The sequence below is a fragment of the Microtus pennsylvanicus genome, chromosome 20 (assembly GCF_037038515.1).
Source record: "Microtus pennsylvanicus isolate mMicPen1 chromosome 20, mMicPen1.hap1, whole genome shotgun sequence".
In the NCBI taxonomy this organism is placed as follows: Eukaryota; Metazoa; Chordata; class Mammalia; order Rodentia; family Cricetidae; genus Microtus; species Microtus pennsylvanicus.
Window position 1 is genome coordinate 12,661,192 of NC_134598.1, and position 24,750 is coordinate 12,685,941.

Consider the following 24,750-nt stretch of genomic DNA (forward strand, 5'->3'; position numbering starts at 1 on the left):
GTGCTCCTTTCTCGATGCAACGCTTAGTTACACACATAGCTACCAAAATACATCGCAGATATAATGGAAAAGCTTGCTGTTGGGGGCAAGGATGGCATTCCTTAAAAGAAATTACTTGAGGCAGAAAACAGCCCAAACGAATCCTTCTTGTGACTGTTCTAAGAAGGGACACCTTACATTTGTCTGACATAATTCACAGTTTTGAAAGACTTACTTTGGTGTCTTATATAAGATCAAGTGCATTGGCATATAGGTTAAAAATAATCTTTGGTAAATCTTTCAATATATCTTTTACCTCCATGACATAAACCTCTTCTTTGGGAGCATCCACCAATAATTTCCTTATTTAATCAATGTTATCTATATAGACAATCTATACAAAAATAAAACACATACATTTATTCCAAGGAAGCCTCTATACAAGTGAAGTGTTCTTTCAGCCAGAAATGTTTTCACTGTTGAATCCATTTGAACAGGTTTTGTGGTTGTTGTTGTTGTTATCACAGCTGCATTGACTGTCACCCTGAATCTTCATTGTAATGGCCAAACACTCTCAAAGTTACTCTGCACTATAAGACGCTAAGGTGCTGTCTGTGTGTCTGCAGTGAGAGATCCTGGAAACTGAGTCACACACCTGGTTAGTTAAAAAACCAAATGAACCCATTCAATTGCCAAATCTGCTAAATAGCCTGACCGACATGATCCCAAAGAATCTCAACAGTAGTAAGACGGGACAAAGATCCCTTACCCGAAATGCTGGTGATCGGAGTCTGCTTGATTTTAAAAAGAAGTTTGGAATATTTTAATAACTGTGATTTGAATATTGAGGATGGATCCCGTGCCTAACTAGGAAACTCATTTCTGCCCCTCATATGCCCTGGATATGTAGCTGACGGTAAACTCACATGGTTGTTTTAATGTACTGACTGAAGCATCACGCAAGGTCAGTTGTAGAACGTCCTACTGTGTCTTGTCAATGCTCACAAATGCCTTGGACTCTGGAGCGTCTTGAGTGTTAGATCGGGGGCTTAGGGATGGCCCAGTCTATCTGCTTGAATAGACATGAACACATGATGGTATTTTCAAAGAACCGCCCCGAGAAGGCAGACATGCCATGCGGTCTTTCTGATGTTAGCTTCGCTCACCTCCTCTCCAATAGTTTCCTTTCCTTGCGTCATTTTACTTCCTCTCTGCAGGCGTGGTTTAAAGTTTCCTTTTCTGTAAAACATTCTTTCAACACTGGACACGTCTTTGAAGCTTGGATTAAACATCTTTGGAGTGGTAACGGGGCACTCACTCAAGCTGGAGTGCTATTTCTCTGTCGACTCCTCGGGCAAGAGAGCTGGTGAGCTGGGACTGCTCGTGTCTTCTTACCGCTCTTGTCTGGCTGACTATAGCCATTTTTTTTCAGTTAAACAGAACTTGGAAAACCTCTGAACTGTTTCTATAACCAAACAGCTAATTACTTGTTATTGTTGCGTGGTCAGCTTTGGTCTGGGCAGCTTTGTATGAACAAAAATTCTAGTGTGTTCCATGACTGGGACTTGAAGGAAAATATACAGATCTAGTAGCTTCAAGGATTCAACCTTCCAAAATGCCCATTAATTAACTGAGCAAGAATTTAGTACATGGCAAAACATTCTGGGATTTTTTTTTTTTTTGCAAAGGGAGCAGAAAGTGTTAAATACGAGAAGTCAGAGAGAAGCAGCGTGAAGTAGAACATACGAGCCCTATTTTTGTGTTGCTGGACATCTGTTAAATCATTTCATATTATTTTCTCCTATCAATTTTGGGCCTTCTTCCAAGAGGTAATAACAAAATTAATTACAGAGCCTCCTAAATATAACTGACCCCAAATCGCTGTATTGTTGCCATTTTGATGTTGAAAAAAATTAAGTCTTAATCACTCTTCTATAATGCTGAGCTTATGAAATGTTAGCAATGGATGAAAGACGATGAGATGAACAGACGATAAAAATCACATCCCACTGGCACAGGTGCTCTTTGATAGGAAGAAGGGGCAAGCGGCGGAGAAGTGGAACTTGGCCACTGACGGGTGGGAACTTCCTCGAGATGAACGTTTGCAAGCCCAGAGAGAGGGAGATGCAGCTCTGAAAACCTGAAGAGTTGGCAGCTTTCCAGAGAAAAGCAGATTGATGATGTAAAATTGATTTAATGTGAAGAGATTAAAGGAGTTAATTATAAGGAACCTGGGTAAATAATTATTAGGATGCAGAACAGACTCTCTCAAGATTTGATAGCCTTGAAGGGCTTTGAAGCCTCGCTGATTAAAGAGCCGCCGTCAGGTGCAGACAGGATGCCTGCCAAGGCAGGAAGTGGAGTGCTTTCGGAGACACAGCCACACGATGCAATTAAGGGGAGATGCATCCGATGGAGCGAACAGCAAAGAAACCTTTTCTTTCCTCTCCTGGCTTATTTTGTGGTACCTGAGATTAAACCCAGGGCCTCTCACATGCCAGGCAAAATACTAATTTACCAGTAGCTACGTTTCCGTTCTGGCCCAGACTGCTACAGTCGATGAACGGATCAACTGGATTTGTATTTCATCTTCCGAAGAGAGAGACTGCATAGCAAAATGTTTGTTGCTAGGTGTGTGTGTGGGGGGGCGGTTAAACTAGTCTTGAGAAGGAGGAATCAGGGCTTCCCGGAATAGGCGACATGAATGTATGATTTCCCCTGGTTGGGTGGCTCGATTCATTTCTGTATTCTGATTCTCCCCAAAATGCTTTGAGGGTAGGAGTGTCATTGTGCAGGTGTTTTGTGGTTCTAATGCTTGGTTTGTGCAATTTTAATTACTTTCTCTTCCGCGTCTAGTGGCTTGAGATTGAAACGGCTTCAGCCCTTGCCAGCAGGCACCTTACGGAAGGTGACCCCTGTGCCCTCGTCTCCTCGCCTGGGCCCTCTTGTAAGTTCCAGTCAACACAGTTACAACGCTCCTCTCACTGTCGTACGTTCTCTTTGTTGACAAGGAAACAGGTTTTGGAACAGCACCGAAGAGGTTCCAGGCACTTGCTGGGACTTTTCTCAGTGAACGAAAAGCTGAAACGAATGTCTCTTTCCGGGTTACCAGCTTGCTATGCATCAAGCAACATCGGTTTACATCCCTGTTTTTGTTTTCCTTGCTTGAGCGGGGAGGGTGGGAGCTCTGGGTGGTCACACAAGCATGCTACCTCCCAGCAGCCCCTTCAGCCCGACTTTCCTTTCTCTTCTAAGAAAAATGATCCCTAACAGACGCCACACCAAAACCATGTCTGACCTCCATTTTCTCCTTACACATCTCCAAGCTTACACCCCTGCTCCTTTTTTTTTTCTCTCCAGAAGGTCTGATGAGTCCCTGGATACAGGATCAGAGCCTAATGGTGTCATTTTCCCAAGGGCACAGCGCACAGACGCACTGTGAAGACTGAATCCTCACAGCTGCTCACAGGGACCCTTAGGAACTGTTCCTCTATTTCTATACACTTCGGGTACCCCAAAAGACATCTCCAGATGGGTGTGGAGTTATGGAATTAGGAATATCCTAGTATATTTACAAGCTAAATTTGCAATGATTTTTGGTATAGTTAGCTATCTTCAATTGTTAGGCCAATTATATCCATTTTTGTTATGGGAGTTGATGATTTGTAGCAAAACCACATATGCTCAAGAGAAACGTGATGTTTCTGCAAATGAAGCCCTGAAATCAACAAATGTGGCTTCTCACTCAGGCAACCACGAGAATTCTTTCTGGGTTTTTTTTTTTTTCTCAGAAAAGATCTAGGAACTGGGTATTAAGTTGCTCAATGTCCACTTTCTAAGTCACTGGAATTTTTACAGTCAACATATGGCACAGATTTAAAGATAAAATTGGTAGGATGTGTGGTAAAATCTCACTGCTTCAGCAGACTTAAGAAGATGTTGGTAGATCATGCTTTCTTGGGTCAGGGGCGTGACCAACCACCTTAGCTCTTTCCAAAGGAAAACCAAGTCTGAACGCTGCAGGGACGCGCCCTGCTTTGTGTAGGAGGCTCCAGTCAGAGGGACAGCTGGCATTGCTATCGTTAGGTATTCGTCTCATTTGTTAGTGTCCTTCTTTACCGGAGTCCCCAGCCCTGCAGTTACTGCAAGTTTCATGGTCCTTGAGCCGACCACGGCTTGTAACCCTGGACAGATTCCTATCGACAGCTTCCGGTTTAGATCACACATCCAGCTCCGCTTTGGGGCTGCCTAGCCTTCAGTTTTTAAATTTATTTTGAATTTCTTGGCATATGCTCTACCACCAAAGTGTAGCTGCGACCCTACTCTTTCTCTGACCGTCAGAGTCTTTAGACCCCAGGCTTCGTTAATAAAACAGCAGCTTGGCAAAGCTGGCCTTATGCTATGCTCTTTCCAGCTCGGCCCTTTGCTCACCCAGTGGGCATCAAGGTAGGCAAACAACCCAGCCCCAGGGATTGTCCTTGCAGCCTTCTCGGCACACATTCGGCCAGTGGTCCTGTCATACAGGGGTGAATCAGTTTATGCAGAACAAGTCATGAACACTTCAGTGTGGAAAAATAGTATTATATAAAGCTTAATATTAAACATTATGAAAAATACATATTTACAGGAGGAACTACAAAATACAAGTATGTACAATAATATCTGTTACCTTTAAATTACATAAATTCTTTAACATTCTCCCGATTAATAAATTATACATAGTATCCACAGAAATAGCTGGCACCTCCGCAGGCCATGAAGCAAAGGTCTGGCGTTGAAAAGTCACACAGGGAAAAAGTTTTATCCAGGGCATCTTCGGTACATCCTTAATGTCTCGAATAGATTGCATCTGGAAGTGAAAATAGTGTGGTCAGAGATTGTAAAGCAGTGGTTCTCAACCTTTGGGTCACGGCTGTTTGACAAACCTGTCTCCAAAAATATTACCCTTCATAACAGTTGCAAAATCACAGCTATGCGGCAGCAACAAAAATAATCTTATGGTTGGGGGTCACCACAACACCTGAAAGGGTCCCAGCTTGAGGAGGTTGGGAACCACTGCTGTACAGGAACATAGTAGGACTGTTCCTGCTACCTTGTGTATGACATTTATACCCAGAAGACCCTGGTGGATGTCGCTAAAGTTCCATGCAATTCAGGATAGAGCCTCGCCTTGGGGCCAGCCCACCCCATTTAGAAACGCAGATTCCTGGACTTGGAAATGACTCCTGAGCCCCCCCCCCTTGTCCTGCCTCTGAGGAACAGAGGGAGCCACAGGCCCAGAGGCAGAGTAACTTGCCAGGGTTCTATAGCTTCTCAACACTAGACAGTTCCAGAGGTGCTTTCAGAATCCCGGCCTTTAGGATGGTGGTTATCTGTTTCGCAGCACCCAGAGCTAGCTTCTTTTAGGCACATCCAAGATTAGTTTTAAAAGGATTCTCAGACAAGTTAACACAAGACAAAGGAACCCCTAAGATCTTACCCCACCACGCCGAGTTTCTTAAAAAAAACTGACATGCAAAAGCCTTAATTTACTTCACCGGATAAATTAGGGGGTTATTATTTACAACACAAAAGATTATCTGATTTACAAAGCACTCCCCTAAATAACTCTCTGTTTGGTGCTTTACAGCTCACTAAATAACATGATGGCTGCCGGGGGTGAGGGGTAGGGAGGTGGGCAGGAATGGAGAATGCTGAAAACCAAGTAAACCTTAGAAGATCTCAACTGAATTGACATTGTCAGCTCAAACAGAGAAGGCAGGGCAGAAGGCATGTCTGCCAAGAGAAAGGTGTGAGTAGATCTCAGGCCCTTGGCAAGGAACCTAGGTCTATAAGACCCCTTCCCATCTAGAACCACACTGCATGGTACCTTTGGCCTTAGCAGTGGGCCAGAGGGCTGGAAGTCTCTTCTTGCCTGTTATCCCTTGATGAAAGTGTGCCTAATGAAGTTTGTAAATTTTTTTACTCTTGAATTTTTTATTTGAAAGATATTTCATTCTTATTCTAGATGATTTATAATATAATAGAACAACATCAATTGATTGTCTATTGTTCAGCGTTACTAATTTGACTGTCAGATTTCCGCCCGTTCATTTTTTTGTCCCTATAGATGCTGCTCCTGATTGTTTTATATTCTGCATTTCCTAACTTGTGCCATGGTTAAGCTATGGTTTGTCACTCCGTTTGGTCTCTAGCATGATGATCCTGGAAAGTGAGGGGACCTGTAGGAAGTGGGCCAAGCGAGAGAAGACTGGGTCACGGAGATCACAGAGATATTATTGTTGGTGGCTTAGGTTTCACAGTTGTTATGAAAAATCAAGCATATTTCTTCCTAGTTCCCTGGTTTCTCCCTCACCACATGATCTCCTCTCTCTCTCTCTCTCTCTCTCTCTCTCTCTCTCTCTCTCTCTCTCTCTCTCTCTCTCTCTCACACACACACACACACACACACAATTATCATCATCAACACCATCATTATCAACATCTAATCATCTAATGTAATATGACTAGCTGCTGGACCCTATCAAAGACCAAATGCATGACATTAGCCTTCTCATGGGCTCCATTTTTTTCTCTTATTTTTTATCTTTGTGCTTATGTCTACTAAGCATGAGCTCTACCCCTGAGATACATCCTAGCCCAAGCCTCTAATCTGTATAAAGTATCTAGTCTCAAGTATTTCGTTACAGCAATCACGACAAGCTTCTTGTAAGGGTATTCACCTTGTGATACTACCGAAGCCAGGTGTGATGGCATGTGCCCTTAATCCTGCTAATGGCAAGGCTGAGGTAGAAGGAACGCTTGGGCATAGGACTCCAAGGTCAATCTAGGCAGCATAGCCTTCACCTCACACAACAAAACAAAAGAACCTGTTCTTAATGACAGCGCTGTGCTATTTATTGTAAGTCAAAGTGCTTTAGTGTAACTAGTCCCTGCTATGACTTGAATATGACGTCTGTTTCACAGGTCCGTTATAGTCAAATGCTTGGTCTACAGGGTGACAGTGCTAGAAACCCTTGGAAGATGGTGAGTCTCTGGAAGGAAGCTCTTAGGGGATGACTTGGTCTTGCCTCTCCCAGCTGTCTCTTGGCTTGAGATTTGACCATTTACCCCAGCTGGCACTCCTGACATTGCTGCCCACCTTTCACCATGAGGTCCTCACCAGAGCTGAGCTGGCACACAAGCCATACCCTTGAATCTCCAAACGTGTGAGCTAAATGAACTTTCTGCTGGATAAAGTCATCCACCTCCCATGTTTTGCTATGGTAACGCCAAGCCAACTAGTGTAATCCTCTGTCGTTTCCCTCCGACCTGAAACTGGAAAGGCTTTATGCACAAAGTATATTCTGTCTACTTAAGAAGGGAGGAAAAATACTCAGTCACAGATGGGAATGCGTGAGAGACACTGAAAACCCAGATGCTGAAGTCTTCACCGCAACAACTTTGTTATCGATTCCAGATATGGTTTCAGTGCATCCTTCCTCCACGGTCAGTCTTATCCCTTACAAAAGAAATGTTCAAGGGACTCTTTTGTAGAGAGCACTCTGTAGGCAAGCAGAGGCTGAGAGTCTGGGGTGTAGATTATTGACAGAGCATTCGCTGGCCATGTGTGAGCCCCGGGTATCATGGCAGCGATGAAAACATTGTTAGCGCACTAAGTTTCTGGTCTAGTGTGGTAGCCCTCTCTGTTCTGCCTCTCCTCTCTGTTGCTACTTTGGGAGCGTCTTTTGGGTAGAAGTAGTAATGGGAGGTTCAGGCTGGAGGAGCACTGAGCTAGTATGAGTTTCCAGACTGGGTGTATCTTGAAAAATGAACTTCAGGACAGGTGATCTAAAAGCCAGCGAGGTTAACTCTTACCTCTATGGTATTCTGGGTTCACATTTTCGTAGATTGGAAACAGGGGGTTTTCTTGCTCGTTCCGCAGTTTCCTTGCTCTGAGGACGTCCCTCACACACTGATGCAGATAGATGTACTGACACTGTGGAAAGTCAGAGAACACAGAAGAGGAAGTAGTCAGGGTTGACCTTGAACTCTCAATCTTCCCAACTCATCTCTCTAGTGCTGGGAACAAAGGCCTGGCTCCTCACACCCAGTTTGACTCCAGGCTGAAGAATGAACTCAGGGTTTTTTGCAAGCTGGGCAAGAACTCTCCAACTGAGCTACATCCTCTGCCCTCCTCTGCTTTTGGTCTTTTGTGGTGCTAGGAACTGAACTCAGGGCCATACACATATGAAGTGAGAGCTCTCTACCTCTAAGCTGTAGTACCAGCTCACCAAGGACGTCACAGAAACCAACCATCAGCAAGACGTGCTCCAGAAGTAGGACCTATCCTTTGCTTTCCTTCTCACAGGTCCTACTTGGTCTTAAGACGCCTTGACCTTTGGAAAACTGGCTGATTATCTTTATGTGTGTGCATATGCTTGAGTTTATGTGCACCATGTATGTGCAGGAGCCCTCAGGGGCCAGAAGACAGGGTTGGTTCCCTGGAACTGTAGTTACAGGGTGTTAACATCCATGTAGGTGCTGGGAACCAAACCCGGATCTTCTGAAGGAGTAGTTGGCACTCCTGACTGCTGGGCCATCTCTTGAGCTCCACAGAACTCCGATTTTTAATTAAATTGCTTGTGTGCGAAAGACGTAAGCCGTGAAGGAACTCTGTTATACCCGGGCCATAACTTAGCAATAAATTTTTCAACAGTGATCCACCATGGGCTTTGAAACTAATTATTCTGTATTAATTTGCCTTGTCTTAAATATCAACTTCTCTTTTCCCAATAGGATGGCCCTTCAAAAACTGATTACTTCAAAAATCATCAAGTTGTTACTGTAGCCCCACTTAATTCTTAATGAAAAATAGAAAAAAAATATAAGCCTCAAGTCACACAAGATTTTTTTTTTCTAATTGGGGAAGCCCTGGCTGAGCATTGACATATTCCATTTCATTTAATTCCATCAATCTTTGTAGCTTTATGTAAGATTTATGATATTATATGTATAGCCATTCGGTTCATGATTCTTGAGAGCAATGTTTAGCTGAAGGGCAGACATGACATGTATCCAATACCTAGAAGATGATGAATTAGAGTTGTTTATAAAGGTTCACACAGCAGGAATCTCTTGATAGCATTTGGAGGAAGAAAATATCAAACTAGAAAGAAAAAGTGACCTTGAAAGACAAAGACATCGTGAAGTGAGTGGGGTGTCCAGTGTGGCTAAAATATAGGTTGTACAGGGGACCCTCACAATAGTCTCTTAAATGTGACCTGAGACACGTGATCTCATAATATCCCAGCGTTTCTTCTCATGTGAGCAGTCAGAATGTCCGACTAGTCTCTCTCAACAAGGTTTTGCTGTATCGAAGGGTCAGCCTGAGTTAGGCTGCAAATCTGCCCCAAGGCAGAAAGATAAACAGAGGAAGATGTTTGCAAGTCCCCCTATTGCCTCTTCATTTAGATAGCCTCCTGGGTTGATTTGATATATTCACCAAAAATTATAATGATCACCTCATGGTTTGATATAGTGACCAAAAATTAAGATGCCCCATGTCCCTTTGTATCCCAAGATCTCAAGGTACAAGAAAGCTAGGATCACCTGTCACTATGGTCTCAGACAAATTAAGCAAGGGCTCAGAAATTCCTTTCTTTTTTTCTGCAGCCATCACCCACAGCATTGGACGGTGAATTAGTCCCTTCTGCACCCATGCCCACTCACATAGCCAAGCAAGTCAGGCAAGCTTTGGCTTTTAGGAGTCAAAACCAAGGCAAAGAAAACAGTCCTCTGGCCTGGGTCAGTGCGTGGACTCTGTGGCACCAGCTCAGTACAGCTGTATAAACAGGAAGACTTGAACTTGGAACTCCAGCACTCGAATAGAGAGCCAAGTGTGCCGGTGCAGGCCTCTAGTCCTAGCACTGGGGAGGTAGGGAGGGTTGTATCTGTGGGGTTTACTAGCCAGCCATCTAGATGAATGAGGGAGGGATCAGTGAGAGACACTGTTTCAAAAAAATAAGGGGGGAACAGCAATGGAGAAAGACATCCAGTGCTCACTTCTGGCTTCCATATGCACACAACACTCCCCCAACGCACGTGCATATGCGCAGAGAAAGGAATATGCACACACACACACACACACACACACACACACACACACACACAGAGTACACAGATACTTCCCCCAAAACAATGAGTTTAGTGTTAAGCACGTTGAGTTGGAGATAAATGTAACACATATGTGGAAATGAACAGCAAGTGAGTCCTTAGATAAAAGTTAAGGAAACAGGGAAGGAGAATAAGGGTCTTAAAATAGCAGTGTGTTCCTGGGGGTGGAGGAATAATATAGCCAATAACGAAGACTGAAAGAAATAAAAAGCTTTATTTCTTCTGGAGCTCAGACGCTGGAAATACAAGCAGAGAAACAAGGTCACCCAGCCTTCAGAGCAGTGGGAAGAGAAGACAAAAGGGGAAAGGAGAGGAATGTTCATGGAGCGGGAGGAGCTTTGGGCCATGGACTCTGCCTCTGCTCTGGACACCAGACAGCAATGGTTCTAACAGAGATCCTGCTTGGGGCCAATGTGCAGCCCAAGATGTTAGACCAGTTCTTGGAAGTGATGCATAATCCAAGTTGTCTCTGAAACTAATAAGGAGCCTAAACACACGCATGTGCATGCATATTTAAGATTACAGTGTGTTAGCTACTTCTTCCCTCTCAGAGAGTAATTATAGTCTGAGTTTGTAGAAATGCCTACTGAGATGAAACACCGCTGTGACTTCTGAGCAACATAATAGCAGGGTATTTGCTCATTTGTATAAATAGATTTTAAAAACTGACACAGAGACGGAGAAGTTTCTACTGCTAAGACCTTGTGCTCCCCGGGGTGGGGAAGGATGACGGTTAAGATGAGTTATGTAATTCTATCCCCTAAATGAAATGATAGCTAGATCGCAATCACTGTGAAGTGTATAATTACTGGGGGCCCTGAGGATGAGTGGTTGGGGTCCTACCAGTGAGGCCACCGTTACTTTTGTCTCAATTCACCAAGCGGTGTGGATGTGAGGTGTCCAGCAACAGCCTGGGGGAGCCCTGTGACTGTAGGGCCACAGCTGAGCAAGCCTCTGGATGTAATGGCCACCTGACTCAAACCACAAGGACCAGAGGAACATATTTCCACCATGAATACCTACAGAAGAGGTGAGCTGAGCTCTCTGACCAGTAAATGGCATTGAAAACAAGTGGGAAGGATTATTATGGACATAACATAGGTATAAAGATCCTCCAAAGAAATGAAAGAAGTCGATTTGGGGCTTTAAGGAAAGCCAGATTTTTCTTTTTACAAAAGTAATGATATTATTATTATTATTTTACTTAAAAAAAAAATCCAAGTTCCCACTCCCTTCCCTCCTCGGAAAAAGATATCTTGATTGAGGAAGCCATTATGGGTTTAGCAAGAAAAATTCCCAGGAATCCACATGGATGACTCCAGCTAAGACCCTAAGCAATAGAGGAGAGGATGCCTGAACTGGCCTTGCCCTGTAGTCAGACTGATGATTATCTTAAATATCACCAAAGTAATGATTTTTAAAAGATAGGTAGGAGCCAGGTGTAGTGGTGAACACCTCTAATCCCAGCACTTGGGAGGTAGAGGCAGGAGTAACTCTGAGTTTGAGGCCTGCCTACTCCACCTAAAAAAGTTTCAGGACAGCCAGGGCTGCACAGAGAAACCTAGTCTTGGAAAAAAAAAGAATAAAATAAATAAATTAGCTAAAAATGGGCGGGGACATTTAAATACTCACTAGGGATTACAATGAAAATTGTCAAGTGTGATAAATGGCCGGGCGGTAATGATGTTGAAGAGTATCTTCCTATTTGCGTATATCTACATATGTAAATATATGTCTATATATGTGTGTGTGTAGAGAGAGAGAGAGACAGGCAGAGACAAGAGAGACAGACATGCAGAAAGGCACACACACACACACACACACACACATACATATGCATACACACACACACACATATATATATAATGATTTGTTTGTGGATGAAATAGTATAACAGATTTGCTTTATAAAGTGACAATTGGTGTGAGATTCAGATGCACAAATAATGTGATGCTGTTGTTTGTGGGAGCTGGGGTTTGGGTTAATGCAGATTCTTTATCTGACTTCCCCTAGTTACAGCCCTGCCCTCACCCCATGGTACTGGTGAGCAAACCGAGGGCCCTGTGAATAGTAGGAAAGCACTCTACCACTAAGCCACACCTAGCTCAAGTTTTGCCTGCCCCTAACCAATGTCCTACTGAAACATTGAAAGGATAGTAGATAATTCCGAGAATGAAAGTATCAGCCAGTCATGGTTGTACGTGCTTCTAAACTGATTGCTCTGGGGATTAAGAATGGCAAGCTCTAGGCTAACCTGGGCTACATAGTGAGGTCCCATGTCAACAAAAAACCTGGTCCTGGGAAATGGCTCCATGGTTAAGAACACTTCCTGCTCTTGAGGAGGATCAGCGTTTGGTTTCCAGCACCCACGATGGTTGGTACACAACCCCCTGCAACCAACCTCAATTCCAGGGGAATCTACTGTCATTTTCTGGCCTCTTCAGGCACCTTTATGCACACACACACATACACAAATGTGAGAGAGAGAGAGAGAGAGAGAGAGAGAGAGAGAGAGAGAGAGAGAGAGAGAGAGAGAGAGAGAGCAGAGACAGAAAGAAAGGAAGTTTTTAAAAAAAATATATACACACTTTGGGGAGAGCTGTAATACAATGGCAGTAGCAGATCTGGCAAGTAGGTTCTGATTGCAGGAGAGGCAAGGACACCAGGCTTTTGCCAAAAGCTGACACAGAAGGTGAGTTCCACAGGATATTAATATACACTGCACTAGAAACAATTTTTTTGGGGGGGTAGTTAATTTTAGAATTGTGGGCTCAACAGAGCTCCAAGGAAACCTTGCTGCAAGACGCTGGTTGTGGAACACAGCTGCATGTGTGGTTTCCATGGCTACTATGGCGGTACATAGAATTTTTCATCCACAGAAAGCCTTTAAGACCTTGCCACTCACCCCCTGGGTTAGTTAAACAAAAACTTAGGAAATCTAATGAGAAGAGAACCTGAGCTTTGGAAGGTGTTATTGAGGGAGTGAGACATGTTTAATATACAGGAGGTATGTGTGTGGAAGGAGTAGGGGGGCTGCATCCCAACATCCGGCTAGCTTTACCCGAAATAATTACATGGAAACTGTATTCTTTTAAACATCACTTGGCCCATTAGCTCTAGCCTCTTACTGGCTAATTCTCACATCTTGATTAACTCATTTCTAATAATCTGTGTAGCACCACGAGGTCGTGGCTTACCGGGAAGGATTCTAGCCTGCTTTCATCTCAGAGAGGAGAGCTATGGAGACTGACCTCCTACCTTCTTCCCAGGATCCTGTTCAGTCTACTCTGCCTATATAAATTCTGCCCTATCAGGCCAAGCAGCTTTCTTTATTAATTAACCAATGAAAGCAACAGATAGACAGATGACCCTCCTCCATCATGTGTGTATAGACTTGACTGTGGGTCAAGGCTAGGATTTTCCAGAACACGGTCCAAGCTTAGCCATTTCATGGCTATGGATTTTGTGCAAACATTTTTAGCCTGTGGGCCTCAGCTTCCTATGGACCTCAGCTTCCTAGCTTTGAAATAAAAATGAATACTATGGGATAGTATCTTCAGAATATCTGCAAATTCAAAGCACAGCCCAGAGGGAAACCTATAACCTTCCTGATAGATAAACAACCCTTGATGTATCCAGATGTAACCTTCCCAATAGATATACAACCCTTGATGTATCCAGAGATGGAGGATGTACATGGAGGGGACAGATCTAGGGGAGAGAAGAGATTAGAAACTCCCCTAAGAAAGTACCTATGCCTTAAAATGAGTTCCTAAGTGGGCTGGTCTAGCCAGTCCCCACGTATAAGCTTTTCTAAAGTACTCCATCTTTCTTCCTGCCTACCTAAATGAATTCTTCTCTGAGATGCTCAGTAAAGAACATACCTTGTGCTGAAGGTCACTGAGATTTGCTTCAAAATATGAGGTCCTAGACAGCACGTATATCTACTTTTCTCTCTCGCTAAGGTGTTCTAGACAGTTTTGGGGATAGGGGTGATGGGTAAGGTGCGGGGAAGGGCACTAGTGTCCTTAAGCTTAGAGTTCTTACCTCGGTCTGGACCATGTGAACTCTGTGAAGTCTTAGGTCATGCACTGCTCCATAAATGTCCACAGAGTCCTTGGAATCCAACTGCTGGAGGATCCGGTCCAAGGCAACAAATGTCCCAGTTCTGCCCACACCAGCACTGGAGAGAAGCAAAAAGAAGATGGGTCCTCTGATTTAATTCCCCTTCCAAGTTCTCTACTCAATACTGTGAGTATTGTTTTGAGATTTATCCATTGATGATACAGAACTAATTTCATCTCTCTCTCACTTGCTGTTCTTTTTTTACTCATTGTTTACTTTCTTTTGTTTTAGTTTTTGAGGAAGAGCCTTGCTATATAATCATGGTCTTCCTGCCTTAGTCTTCCAAGTGTTGGGCTCACAGGCACATGCAACCATGCTTGGCTTAATTTCAACTTTTTTTTCAACTATTTGTGACAAACCACTGCCAGTCCACTCTGTGCTGTAGAGTAAGATCATTTTTAGTTGCCTGCTAAGAATCATGTCGCAGTGAACATCTACATGGCAATTGCTCAGCAGGTGGTAGCTAAAATGGCTACTGGTAGCTTGGTTATAGGGTATGAATAACTTGCTGGACATTGCTAAACTGCTTCTTAACACGGGACTCTTGATGCTGTGCAATTTGATGATACCAAGACGAATTTGGTTTTATTCAACCCAGACAGAATTAGAGCCAGTATATAGCTCTCATGCCTGTCTCTCACTTACACACACACACACGCACAGACACAGACACAGACACACACACACACACACACACACACACACACCTTCATAAGGGCTTTCTAGGGCCCATAAGAAATCCCTTTTCATTCTCCATTCACACTGTGCTTTAGGCGTGTTATACACATGCCAAGGTTTCTGTACCAAAGTTACCTTTATCTTTAAAGCTATAGCAATCCATGTAAGCTTCCACATAAGACTTGCCAAGCAAAGGCCAGTGATGGCACCTCCACCAGTAAGTGAACGCCAACTCCGCCCTCTGGTTATTAAGACCAGTGAGACTTATGACCTAGTAACGTATGTAAATTTCCTCACTTTCGTCTTAAAAACTCAACTGTGAGTATATCCATCATTGACCATGGCACCCATTCCCACTACACTGTTCTGCTATTCCTAAATAAGTATCAATATTCTTTTCTTTTCTTTTCCTTCCTTCCTTCCTTCCTTCCTTCCTTCCTTCCTTCCTTCCTTCCTTTCTTTCTCTCTTTCTTTTAGTTCTTTGAGACAGGGTTTCTCTGTGTGGCCTTGGCTATCCTGAAATTTGCTCTGTAGATCAGGCTGTCCTCGAACTCACAGAGATCCCCCTGTCTCTGCTTTCTAAGTGCTGGGACTAAAGACGTGTGTCACTACTGCCTGGCTCAATGTCTTTTGTAGACACCCCCTCTGGTTATTTTGGCTGGCAATGAACACATTTATAAGATAGAGAACAGTTCTCCAATGTTTCTGGAAAGAAATGCTTGCCATTGTTCAGAAAGCAGGAGACCCCCCAAGTGTTTTCAATACTCATTAAGGCATTGAGGTTCAAAGACATATAAAAGTAGAGTTCCTAGGGTGTGGGGTTGCTGGGGAGGAATTAACACACTTGACATTTCTTTTACTGTGGCAATTCTCTGCTCTTTCTTTATTAGTGCCATTCAGTTAGGGCTATCAAAGCGTGCTGCAAACATTAATTAGTGAAACACCAGGCTGCCCAGAGAGAGAACGCTGGTTCGTTAAGTTGATTTTAAGGACACATGAACTGAAGCAAAAAAAAAAAGTCAAGAGAGAAAAAGAAATTTAAGAGAAAAAATTGACTCTAGACATCTGGAGTGTGTTAGCTAGGTCCTTTTGCCTGTCCCTTGTCTTCCTTCCTCCACATGAGGACATAGCTTTCTGTTGGAGGGTATACGTGGTTTCAGAGATAAGGTCCCTATAAGACCAAGATGTCTGTGGTTTGGTCTTTAAGCTTCTATAATTGTGAAAGGTAAATTTCTGTTGTTTATAAACTGCCAATGAAGGGCCCAGGGCATGGCAAACACAGGCCTGAGCATAGCAAACACAGGCCCGGGAATAACAAACACAGGTCCTAACTTGGCAAACATGGTACTGACAAGCTTTGCCTTTTACCCTCCTCCCCCTTGCTAAACCTTTAGATTACATTCCTAAAGCTGGCCACCAAGGTCTAGTCTCTTATTTGGCCATTGACTCATTCCTGAGGCTGACCAAGGTCCAGGAATCAAAATTGATTCTTTTGACTACCCTCATTAAAATACCCACTAGAACTTATCAATACGCCCTAGCTCATTCTAACACCGACCTACCCTTTATTCCCTTTAAAATTCACACCCTGTAAAGCCGTTTGCTGCCCTCTCTGCCTGATTCAGATTCAGCCATCTTGTCTCTCTACCTTGCTTAATAAAGGATCTCTTTGTGTAGGAAATCGGGGTTTGGGTGTGATCTGTGCCTAATCCAGGCTCCAGAGGGGAGCACCCCACAATACTGAGTCCTTTCACTGAGTCCTTTTACCCGATCTGCAGTATTTTGTTCTAGCATCGCCCGTGGAAGAGAACATGCTACTAGACCCGGAGGGGAGTCTGGGGCAGTGATATCAATAGGTGGAGAAGGCTCCTTCAAGGGGAGGAGCGAGAACGCTAACTCAAGGAGGTAAAAACAGCAGGAAACCACAGAAAACACCCTGTCTCCAAAACAAAACAAAAAGGCAGAAAGCAAGAAGAAGTCTGTGCAATAGACTCAGAAAGAAAAATAGTGTGTTTCCTCCTCTATTCAGGACCTAGATGGAAAATTACATGAGGTGCCTTGAAAGGGAAATACTCCCACAGTTTTCGGGCATTTGAACATTGGGTCCCAGTTAGTGGTGCCCTTTGAGTAGGTTTAGAAGGTGTGGCAGAAGTATGTCACCGTGGGAAGGCTTTGAGTATCTATAGTCATGCCCACTTCCTGTCTTCTCTCTGCTTCTTGCTTGCAGTTCAACAGGTAAGCTCAGCTGGCATCTTCAGTCATATGCTACTGCTGGCTGCCATATTGTTTTTGCCAGAATGGACGTGAAACCTCTGCAACTGTAAGCCCAAAGAAACTCTTTCTCCCGTAAGGTGCCTTGTTCATGGTGTCTTCATCAAAGCAATGGAAAAGTAACTAATACATTGTGTGTGTGTGTGTGTGTGTGTGTGTGTGTGTGTGTGTGTGTGTGTGTAATGAAACTAGAAAGGGGGCCATGAGAGGGGAGACAGTGATCTCAAGGAGGGAGAAGGCAATGAAATACTTATGACATGAAAGCAGAGGGGGTAAGAGGGGAACCCATCAGAGGGATATATGGGGGAGGTCTGTGGGGGAGGAGACCATACAGAAATAAAGTATAAGGACATATATGTATGAAAATGTGATAATGAAACCTATTGGTATGCACGGTAATCTAAAAAAATTAATTAAAAAATTTGGAAGCAAGCAAAGCAAAAGAATAAGCTTGTAGAGTCAACTTCTGGGCTAGAACGGGCGAGGAAAAGAGCCAGACGTTGGGCTGAAGGAGAGACAGGACCATGATGGAGGGCGTGGAAGTCACTTAAGGATCCTATAGCTCATGCAGTAGGAAAAAGAACAAGAAGAGAGCGAGGGGGAGAACAAAGTGGGAGGTGAGGAAAATGGAAAGGGAGAAGCTGTGAAGAAGAATGAGGTTAGAAGAGGAGGAGAACACGAGGCACTCGCTGGGGGGAGAGGTAGCCCGGCTGGCTTGGAGATCCCCCATGGGCCATGTACCCCTCGCATTGCTGTGGACTCTTACTGACATCGCCCCCCCCCACCTCTTCCATTGCTCCTACCTGCAGTGCACTACTGTGGGCCCCGCCCCCGGGCTTCTGTTGATGTAGTCTCTGACCGTTCTCACAAACTGGATCAGGGACTGGGTGGTCTCTGGCACTCCATGGTCTGGCCATACTGTGTAGTGAAAGTGACGGATGAGCCTGTGTGCGTCCAGCTGTTCCTCCTGCAGGAGTGGAGAGCAGGCAATGAGAGGGACGGCTGAGGGAAGCACACGGACTCTGACAATTGTGCCGCACGGGACTTTTCATGGTCTGAAACTACAGGCTACGAGTCAGGAAAAGCAGGATTCAGAGTCCCCCCTGTGTAAGCTGTGTTGTTTCTTTCATTCCATCCCTCTTCCCTTCCTGCCTCCCTCCTCCCTCCTACCCTCCCTCTTTTCCTTCCTCCCTCCTCCCTCCTTTCCTCCTTCCCTTTCTTCCTCTCTCCTTCCCTCCCATTCTTTTTCCTGAGATAGGGTCTCTTGTAGCCCAAGCTTGCCCCAAGCTATCCATGTATTTGAGAATGACTTTGAACTTCTTGCCTCCACCTCCCAAATGCTGGGATTCGAAATATATAACCACAGTACCTGGCTTCTAAGTTGGGTTTTAAAATGAAGTCAAGCAAACTAACATACACTGCAAATCTTAAATTCCCTGATGGTCCACTCGGGAAGCACGGATTCTGAGACCATCTGCAAGATGAGATCCCCATAGTAGAGAGAGTCCTGGTCTGCTGGCCAGTAATGGTCACACTTCACCTAGAAGAGAAGAGAGAGGAAAAAATAAGTCTGGAAACATGACAGCAAGGCCGTCTTCACTCTCCCTCAAATCCCTGAGTTAGGGATCCAGGACCAGGTGCTAAAACTACTTGATCATTTACTTTCTATTAATCTGCTCATGACCAGTGATAAGGTCAGGATGTTCTTCCAAGGGATAGCAAGAAACTGCCCCCGCCCCCAGCATGAACCATCCCCACTTTCAGATTCATTCACCTTTAGGACAGCTTAAAAGTTTTTTGTTTTTTCTTTTCTTTTCTTTTTTCTCAATGATTTCCTAGGTGTCCTGGTCCCACCAACCAATATAAACAACTTAAAATTTCTTCTTTTTGCACTTGGAGCCCTAACTCAGTGGCAGAGAGGTGTTGCCTCACAAGGCCTGGTATTCCTTCCCCAAGAATTTCAAGAAGGGGAAAACTGTTCTGTCAGAAGAAAGACCTAGCCAAACATAGGAAGGCATTGTTTTCTGGTCCGGTGCTGTTCAAATTTTTATCATTTTCCTTACCTGGGTCCCATGACAGAGACCTTTGAGGAGTTAGAACTTGCAGCTGAACTTGTGTTTATGTGCACAGAGATGAGGAAGGAGATTCTGAGTATTTGTTTTTATATTCTGAACAGTGATGTGGGATTTCCCTCTGTATGCTGTGAATACCATTGGTGAATAAAGAAACTGCCTTGGCCTGTTGATAGGCTAGAATTTAGGTAGGTGGGGAAAACTAAATTGAATGCTGGGAGAAAAAAAGGCAGAGTCAGGAGAGAAGCCATGGAGCTGCTGGAGACAGATGCTGGAAACTTTACCCAGTAAGCCACAGCCACATGGCAATATACAGATTAATAGAAATGGGTTAAATTAATATAAGAGTTACCCAATAAAGAACTAGATCTAATGGGCTAAACAGTGATTTAATTAATACAGTTTCTGTGTGATTATTTTGGGTCTAAGCTAGCTAGGTGGCTGAAAACAACAAGCAGCCCTCTGTATAACAGAACAGATTAATTAAAATTGATATATTTTATAAGATACATATTCATTGGCTATCAGTATATATTTGTATTTCTGTATATAGACTTGGGTATCAAAACAATGAACATAACTTTTATTTTATTTTATGGTGAGGTAGGCAGATATAGCTACATATGTGTATTGAATTTCTGTTTACATGGATATGTAATATGTTTACATGAATAAGTATTCTAGCCATTTCATCAATATTTATATAAATATCATCTAGTAAGGTTAGTCTTGTGGAGAAAGACATAGGTCCCAGTCTAGGTAGGATGATGTAAGACAGTCTGGAAATCCCGCATACACATATTAAGCTCTTTACCTTCAGTCTTTTAATCCTAAATGTAGCCATATAATATAAAAGATTATAAATGGGGATTATAAATATATAAGATTTTAATAATAGTTCAGATAGATATTTTACTTCATGTTTGCCAGTACAGCCCCAAATACTTCTCTCCTGGGAGGTTCCTCGTCTCTGAGGGTGGCTCTCCTACCCACACTCCGAAGGACAGAGCATGGGGTCAGGCATTCTCCCCACTCACGTTTGCTTCCGACTCTCACAGGCTTCACAGTTTGAACGAAATGTCTGACCAAGAGTTTAAAAAAGGATCCACATTGTTCTTTTATCATCAAGTGGCTTAATTCCTTAACAGAGTTCTCCCAGGGTGTCTTCTTGGGTTTGTGGGTGGAACTTTGGATGGGGAAGGAGGATAGAATTCCATCAGAAGAACAGCAGAGGGCAAAGCCAGGGAGGCAAGAAAACTGTCTACTCACTCGGCCTTTCTCAACACACTGGGTCACCATGACGATATTGTGAACGTTTTGTTCCCACGCCATTTTCCAGAAGTCGTCCTTGGTGCCAGGAAGCGGTCCCTGTGTGGCGATATATTCTCTTCTAAAGTTGTTACCCTGCGATAAGTTTACAATGCGGAGAGTCAGAAACAATAGGCTCTTCAGAACTGTAAACACAGAGCTAGCTCACAGATTAGAAGGTATGGGGATCTCTGCCAGGCCCAGATATGAGCACAAGTGTCAAGGCTTGGGAGTGGGAAGGACAAAGGAGAGAGCGTTGGGCCATTGTTTACAACCACGGTCCCCTTAATAGGCTGGGTCTGCTGTCAAGGCGAATGGAAGATTCCAGCCCCAAGAGAGAAAACAATTTTACTTTTGTGTGTGTGTCCCTGTGTGCCTGTGTATGTGTCTATGCATACCCATGTATGTGTCTGTGTGTGCCTTTATGTGTGACTGTGTATATGGTTAATGTTTCTGTGTCTATATGTACCTATGTGTGTGCCTTTGTTTGTGTATTTAGTGGTTGCGTGTGTGTGTGTGAACTGTTCAAAGAACAGTTACTCTTTTTTTGAATAATCGACATTACACTAGTTTGGAAAGAGGTATCATACAGAGAACACTTAATGGAAAATGAGCCATTCATGCCCTGAGCTTCTCCCAGAGGATGCACAGTAGGTCTGGACTGCTCTGGCTTCATCCTCACCATAGTGACCTAGATATTCCCACTAATTCCTTCTTCCCTTTAGCACTCCAGAATTAGTTCTAAGTCTTAGTGGAAGCTCATTTCTCGTTGCCTTTGTTCAAGCTCTCTATATTACATTGGTTCTGCCATCCACAACCCAGCCACCCACACACTGCTTCTCAGCCTGGCTAATCTTTATTTATCCTTAGCACCTTGTCTGCCTGACTGAAGTCATCTTTCATCTTCCTCTCTATCGGCTGGCATTCTCCTCCTCCGTGTTCTGTGGTACCTTCTAATCTCTTGCTACTCAGTGTGGTCCTCAGGCTAGCGGGGATGGGTTCACACAGGGGTCATTAGAAGTGCAAAGTAGCAGTTCTACCTGTCTCTGACAGAACAGACGGTGTTGAAGCGTGAGTGGTGTTGATGGTCTTTCATGCAGGAGACACTGCTCTGGCGTGGTAAACATGACATTGCCCTGTGACTCTTCAAGGTTGCGACTATCCAACAATTCTCTTAGAGACATAATCCCTTTATATATCTCAGTCTTTGGATTATAGTTATCACTCAATTGATTAGCACTTACTGAATGTATAGACAATAATGAGGTATTTTCCCAGTTTTTTTGGAAAAGGAATTGGGGGCTCAGTGAGGTGACAGAACTGTGTCACAGAGCCAGCCAGGGACAGAAGTGGAATTCAGATCAGATCTAGGTGTATTTTTTTTTTGACCTTTAAAGCCGCCCTTTTTTGGTATGTGGGAGGCTGGCAAGATGTAAGTCGGTATCAGAGCCCGGAAGTTAGCACAACTTTGAAGTGTGGATGTGTGTCTTGCAAAAGTCCAAGTAGCAAGAGATTGGCCCTTTTGGCATGGTGGCCTTACCCATAGGGGCCATCTTCCTTGAGCAAGACTAATCTTCCTTATCTCAGGGCCACAGAAAGGAAACAATCTTTGAACACGCATCCTGGGTTTGTGAGAACTGCACCTGACCTTGGCTGTTGTGAAAAACAGCGATCGAAGGGAGCAACCTGTATTTTATGGCAAGTGGACATGGTCTTTTAAATCTCGCAACTTGTTTCTAGGGAGAATAGTAGGGAGGCTTAGAAGGCGTCGCCTGTCCTACATAGCCATCATCAGCTTCATCCTGGGCATGACGACACGGGAGTTCACTTACGGGGATGTAACTGGCGTTGATGTAGTCAGAGCACGGGTCATCATCTACGTTGGACAGCTTCACCCTTGAGGTATCATCTGCAAGGAGATTGATGGAATGATTTGCTGCTACCTGGGATGTTAGTCCCATGTGGGCAATGTGGTATTAGATTGCCTGACCTCTGATCCCCTATCTCTGTTTAATAAGTTGGGGCTCTGACATGGTAGCTGACTCGGGGCATGTGATGTAGGTGGTACATAAACAAAGGATGCAGGAAACAATGGGAAGCCCCATATGGTTTCCTTTGCAACATTAACACCCTTGCTCCATGCAGCAGCCAGCTCTCTTTCACTTCTGGAATGAATACCAGCAGGAAAACCGCCTTTGATGGCTCTACCTGATAGGGTAGGCTGCTCTTCTTAAAAATCGCTGACTAAAGATTGTGAGGTGAACCCAAGTGTGTCAGTCAGAGCCCTGCTCTTAACTTTGGTCATGCTCTGAGCCTCCAAGGAGAAAGAGTAAGAGCAGCAAAGAGAAATGCCAACTGGGCCTCAGAACCAGAGTTTAAAATGGCCATTACCCTTGTGAGAGAAGCGCCTGAGCACTGGGGACATTTCTTATTAAAGTCTTTAGAGCCTGAGAGTATGCATATCTAGCTAATCTGCACACATACACACATACACGCACACACGCATGCACACACACACACATACACACACACATGCACATGTGTTTTATGTAAGAGCACCACTAAGTTCCAACACAAAACTTACAGGGCAATATGTTGTTGTAGCGATTTTTCCCTCTATTCTCAGGCAAGAGAGCAATGTCACATGACTGGTTTCGACCCACGTCTTTTAAGTCCTGTTAGGTTTAGAAAAAAGTTTGCAAGTGGAGATTATAAAATAAAACAAGGCAACTCATACAACCCCAGAGACACATAAAGAAGTGTACCCGAGTTACAGTTTACGGAACACTGGCATTCCGTATGCATGGGATCCGGTCCTTTTCACAACCCTACATGAGAGGTGCTCTTAATACTATCCTACAGATGCGGCTTAGAGGCCATAAATACCACGCTCCAGGACACGCATATAGCAAAACTGATATGCAAAGCCCCAGTACTCTTTTCCAAACTACTTTCCCCCCCAGACACGCTGAGTAATGGACAGTATCACATTGAAATGTGTTCATTCTTTCCCACTGATCAGAAAGCACTGAGTGTGCCGTGCATTTCCAACTCAAACCAGCCTCCGAGAACAGGTGGAATTCTGTTCAAGGGGCCCGGCTCAGACACAGGAGTGGTCTCCTGAGACCGGAAGCATCCCAACTGTGACTTCACAGTCGCATTGAAGAGGGAATGCTGCAGGTGGGTGCAGAGGCTTCCCGGGCCTGCACCGTACCTCATATTCCTTGGACAGAAGGTAGTTGGAGTCAGCCTGTAGTTTCATGAAATGCCCTTCGAACTGATTTATCTTTATGGGGCTGTAATTCAAAACAAAACAAGAGGAGAAGAAGTTACTGAAGGAACGGGCTCTCACCAGGCTGAGTTGTATTTCAAAAGCGAATTAATTAATACGTTTTCTCTTACCAAGAGGTTTTCCGGTTGCTGTGAGATAGACAACAAAGAAAGAGGGGCCTTGTTAGCAAATCTCACAGAATACCATTTTTCAGTAAACCGGGCAAAGGAAGCTTTGGCACTTACCCTTTCTGGCCCAGGTTCAAGTGGACAGACAAAGGCCCATCCCTGTGAATGCTCAGGCGGGCAGACGGCCTTTCTCGGCCATGGCTGAAACATAGCACACAGATTTCCTTATTCTAATTGTGTTACTTGGCTTGTGCAATGTCCCCCATTTACGGTAAGGCTGTGCACACTTGTGCAAATGTGAAACTTTCAGAGTCCATGGAAGTCTGCACTCATCTGACATCTCTTTGGGGGAGGAAGAGGAGATGGGAACAATATGATGTCACCTTGCCCACTCAGGAACCTATCTCCAGAATAATGGAAAGATGTCTCCTGATGTTTGGTCATAATCGTTTGCCACACTCAATAAAACTTTCCTTAAGAAAGTCCCCTAAGCTAGAAAACTTCAGATGCCAGATATGGTTGTAAGGGAGAACACAAGGAACACAAAGGTTTTTTTTTTTTGTTGTTGTTTTTTTAAATTAGTGACAGAAAAGGGCCCCGTTCAGGAAAGCATTCGTTTTAGTTCTTCCTGAAATTAGGATAGCTGGTGAATCCCACGATGTTCATGCCAGCCGTACCTTCTAGGGCGTTTCAGAAACGCACGCAGGCAGTTTAAAAAAGTCTGTCTTCATGAGGTTATGTACCCCAACTGTTTTGTCTGTGC

The 24,750-nt window shown here is 44.0% G+C and overlaps 1 protein-coding gene across 2 annotated transcripts in view; it reads right to left on the bottom strand.

Annotated features, from left to right (window-relative positions):
• Window positions 1–3,645: 3,645 nt before the first annotated feature.
• Window positions 3,646–24,750, bottom strand: part of Ptprb (protein tyrosine phosphatase receptor type B) — a 109,648-nt gene continuing 88,543 nt past the window's right edge. For both annotated transcript variants that reach the window (XM_075954877.1, XM_075954878.1), the window contains 11 exons: window positions 24,105–24,188; window positions 23,991–24,008; window positions 23,803–23,884; window positions 23,173–23,263; window positions 22,421–22,497; window positions 20,550–20,684; window positions 18,626–18,748; window positions 18,012–18,175; window positions 14,182–14,317; window positions 7,837–7,957; window positions 3,646–4,828 (listed from right to left, as the gene is read on the bottom strand). In XM_075954877.1, coding sequence (XP_075810992.1) covers window positions 4,806–4,828; window positions 7,837–7,957; window positions 14,182–14,317; window positions 18,012–18,175; window positions 18,626–18,748; window positions 20,550–20,684; window positions 22,421–22,497; window positions 23,173–23,263; window positions 23,803–23,884; window positions 23,991–24,008; window positions 24,105–24,188 — 1,054 coding nt within the window. In that variant the 3' untranslated portion in view covers window positions 3,646–4,805. The remainder of the gene's footprint in view (window positions 4,829–7,836; window positions 7,958–14,181; window positions 14,318–18,011; window positions 18,176–18,625; window positions 18,749–20,549; window positions 20,685–22,420; window positions 22,498–23,172; window positions 23,264–23,802; window positions 23,885–23,990; window positions 24,009–24,104; window positions 24,189–24,750) is intronic.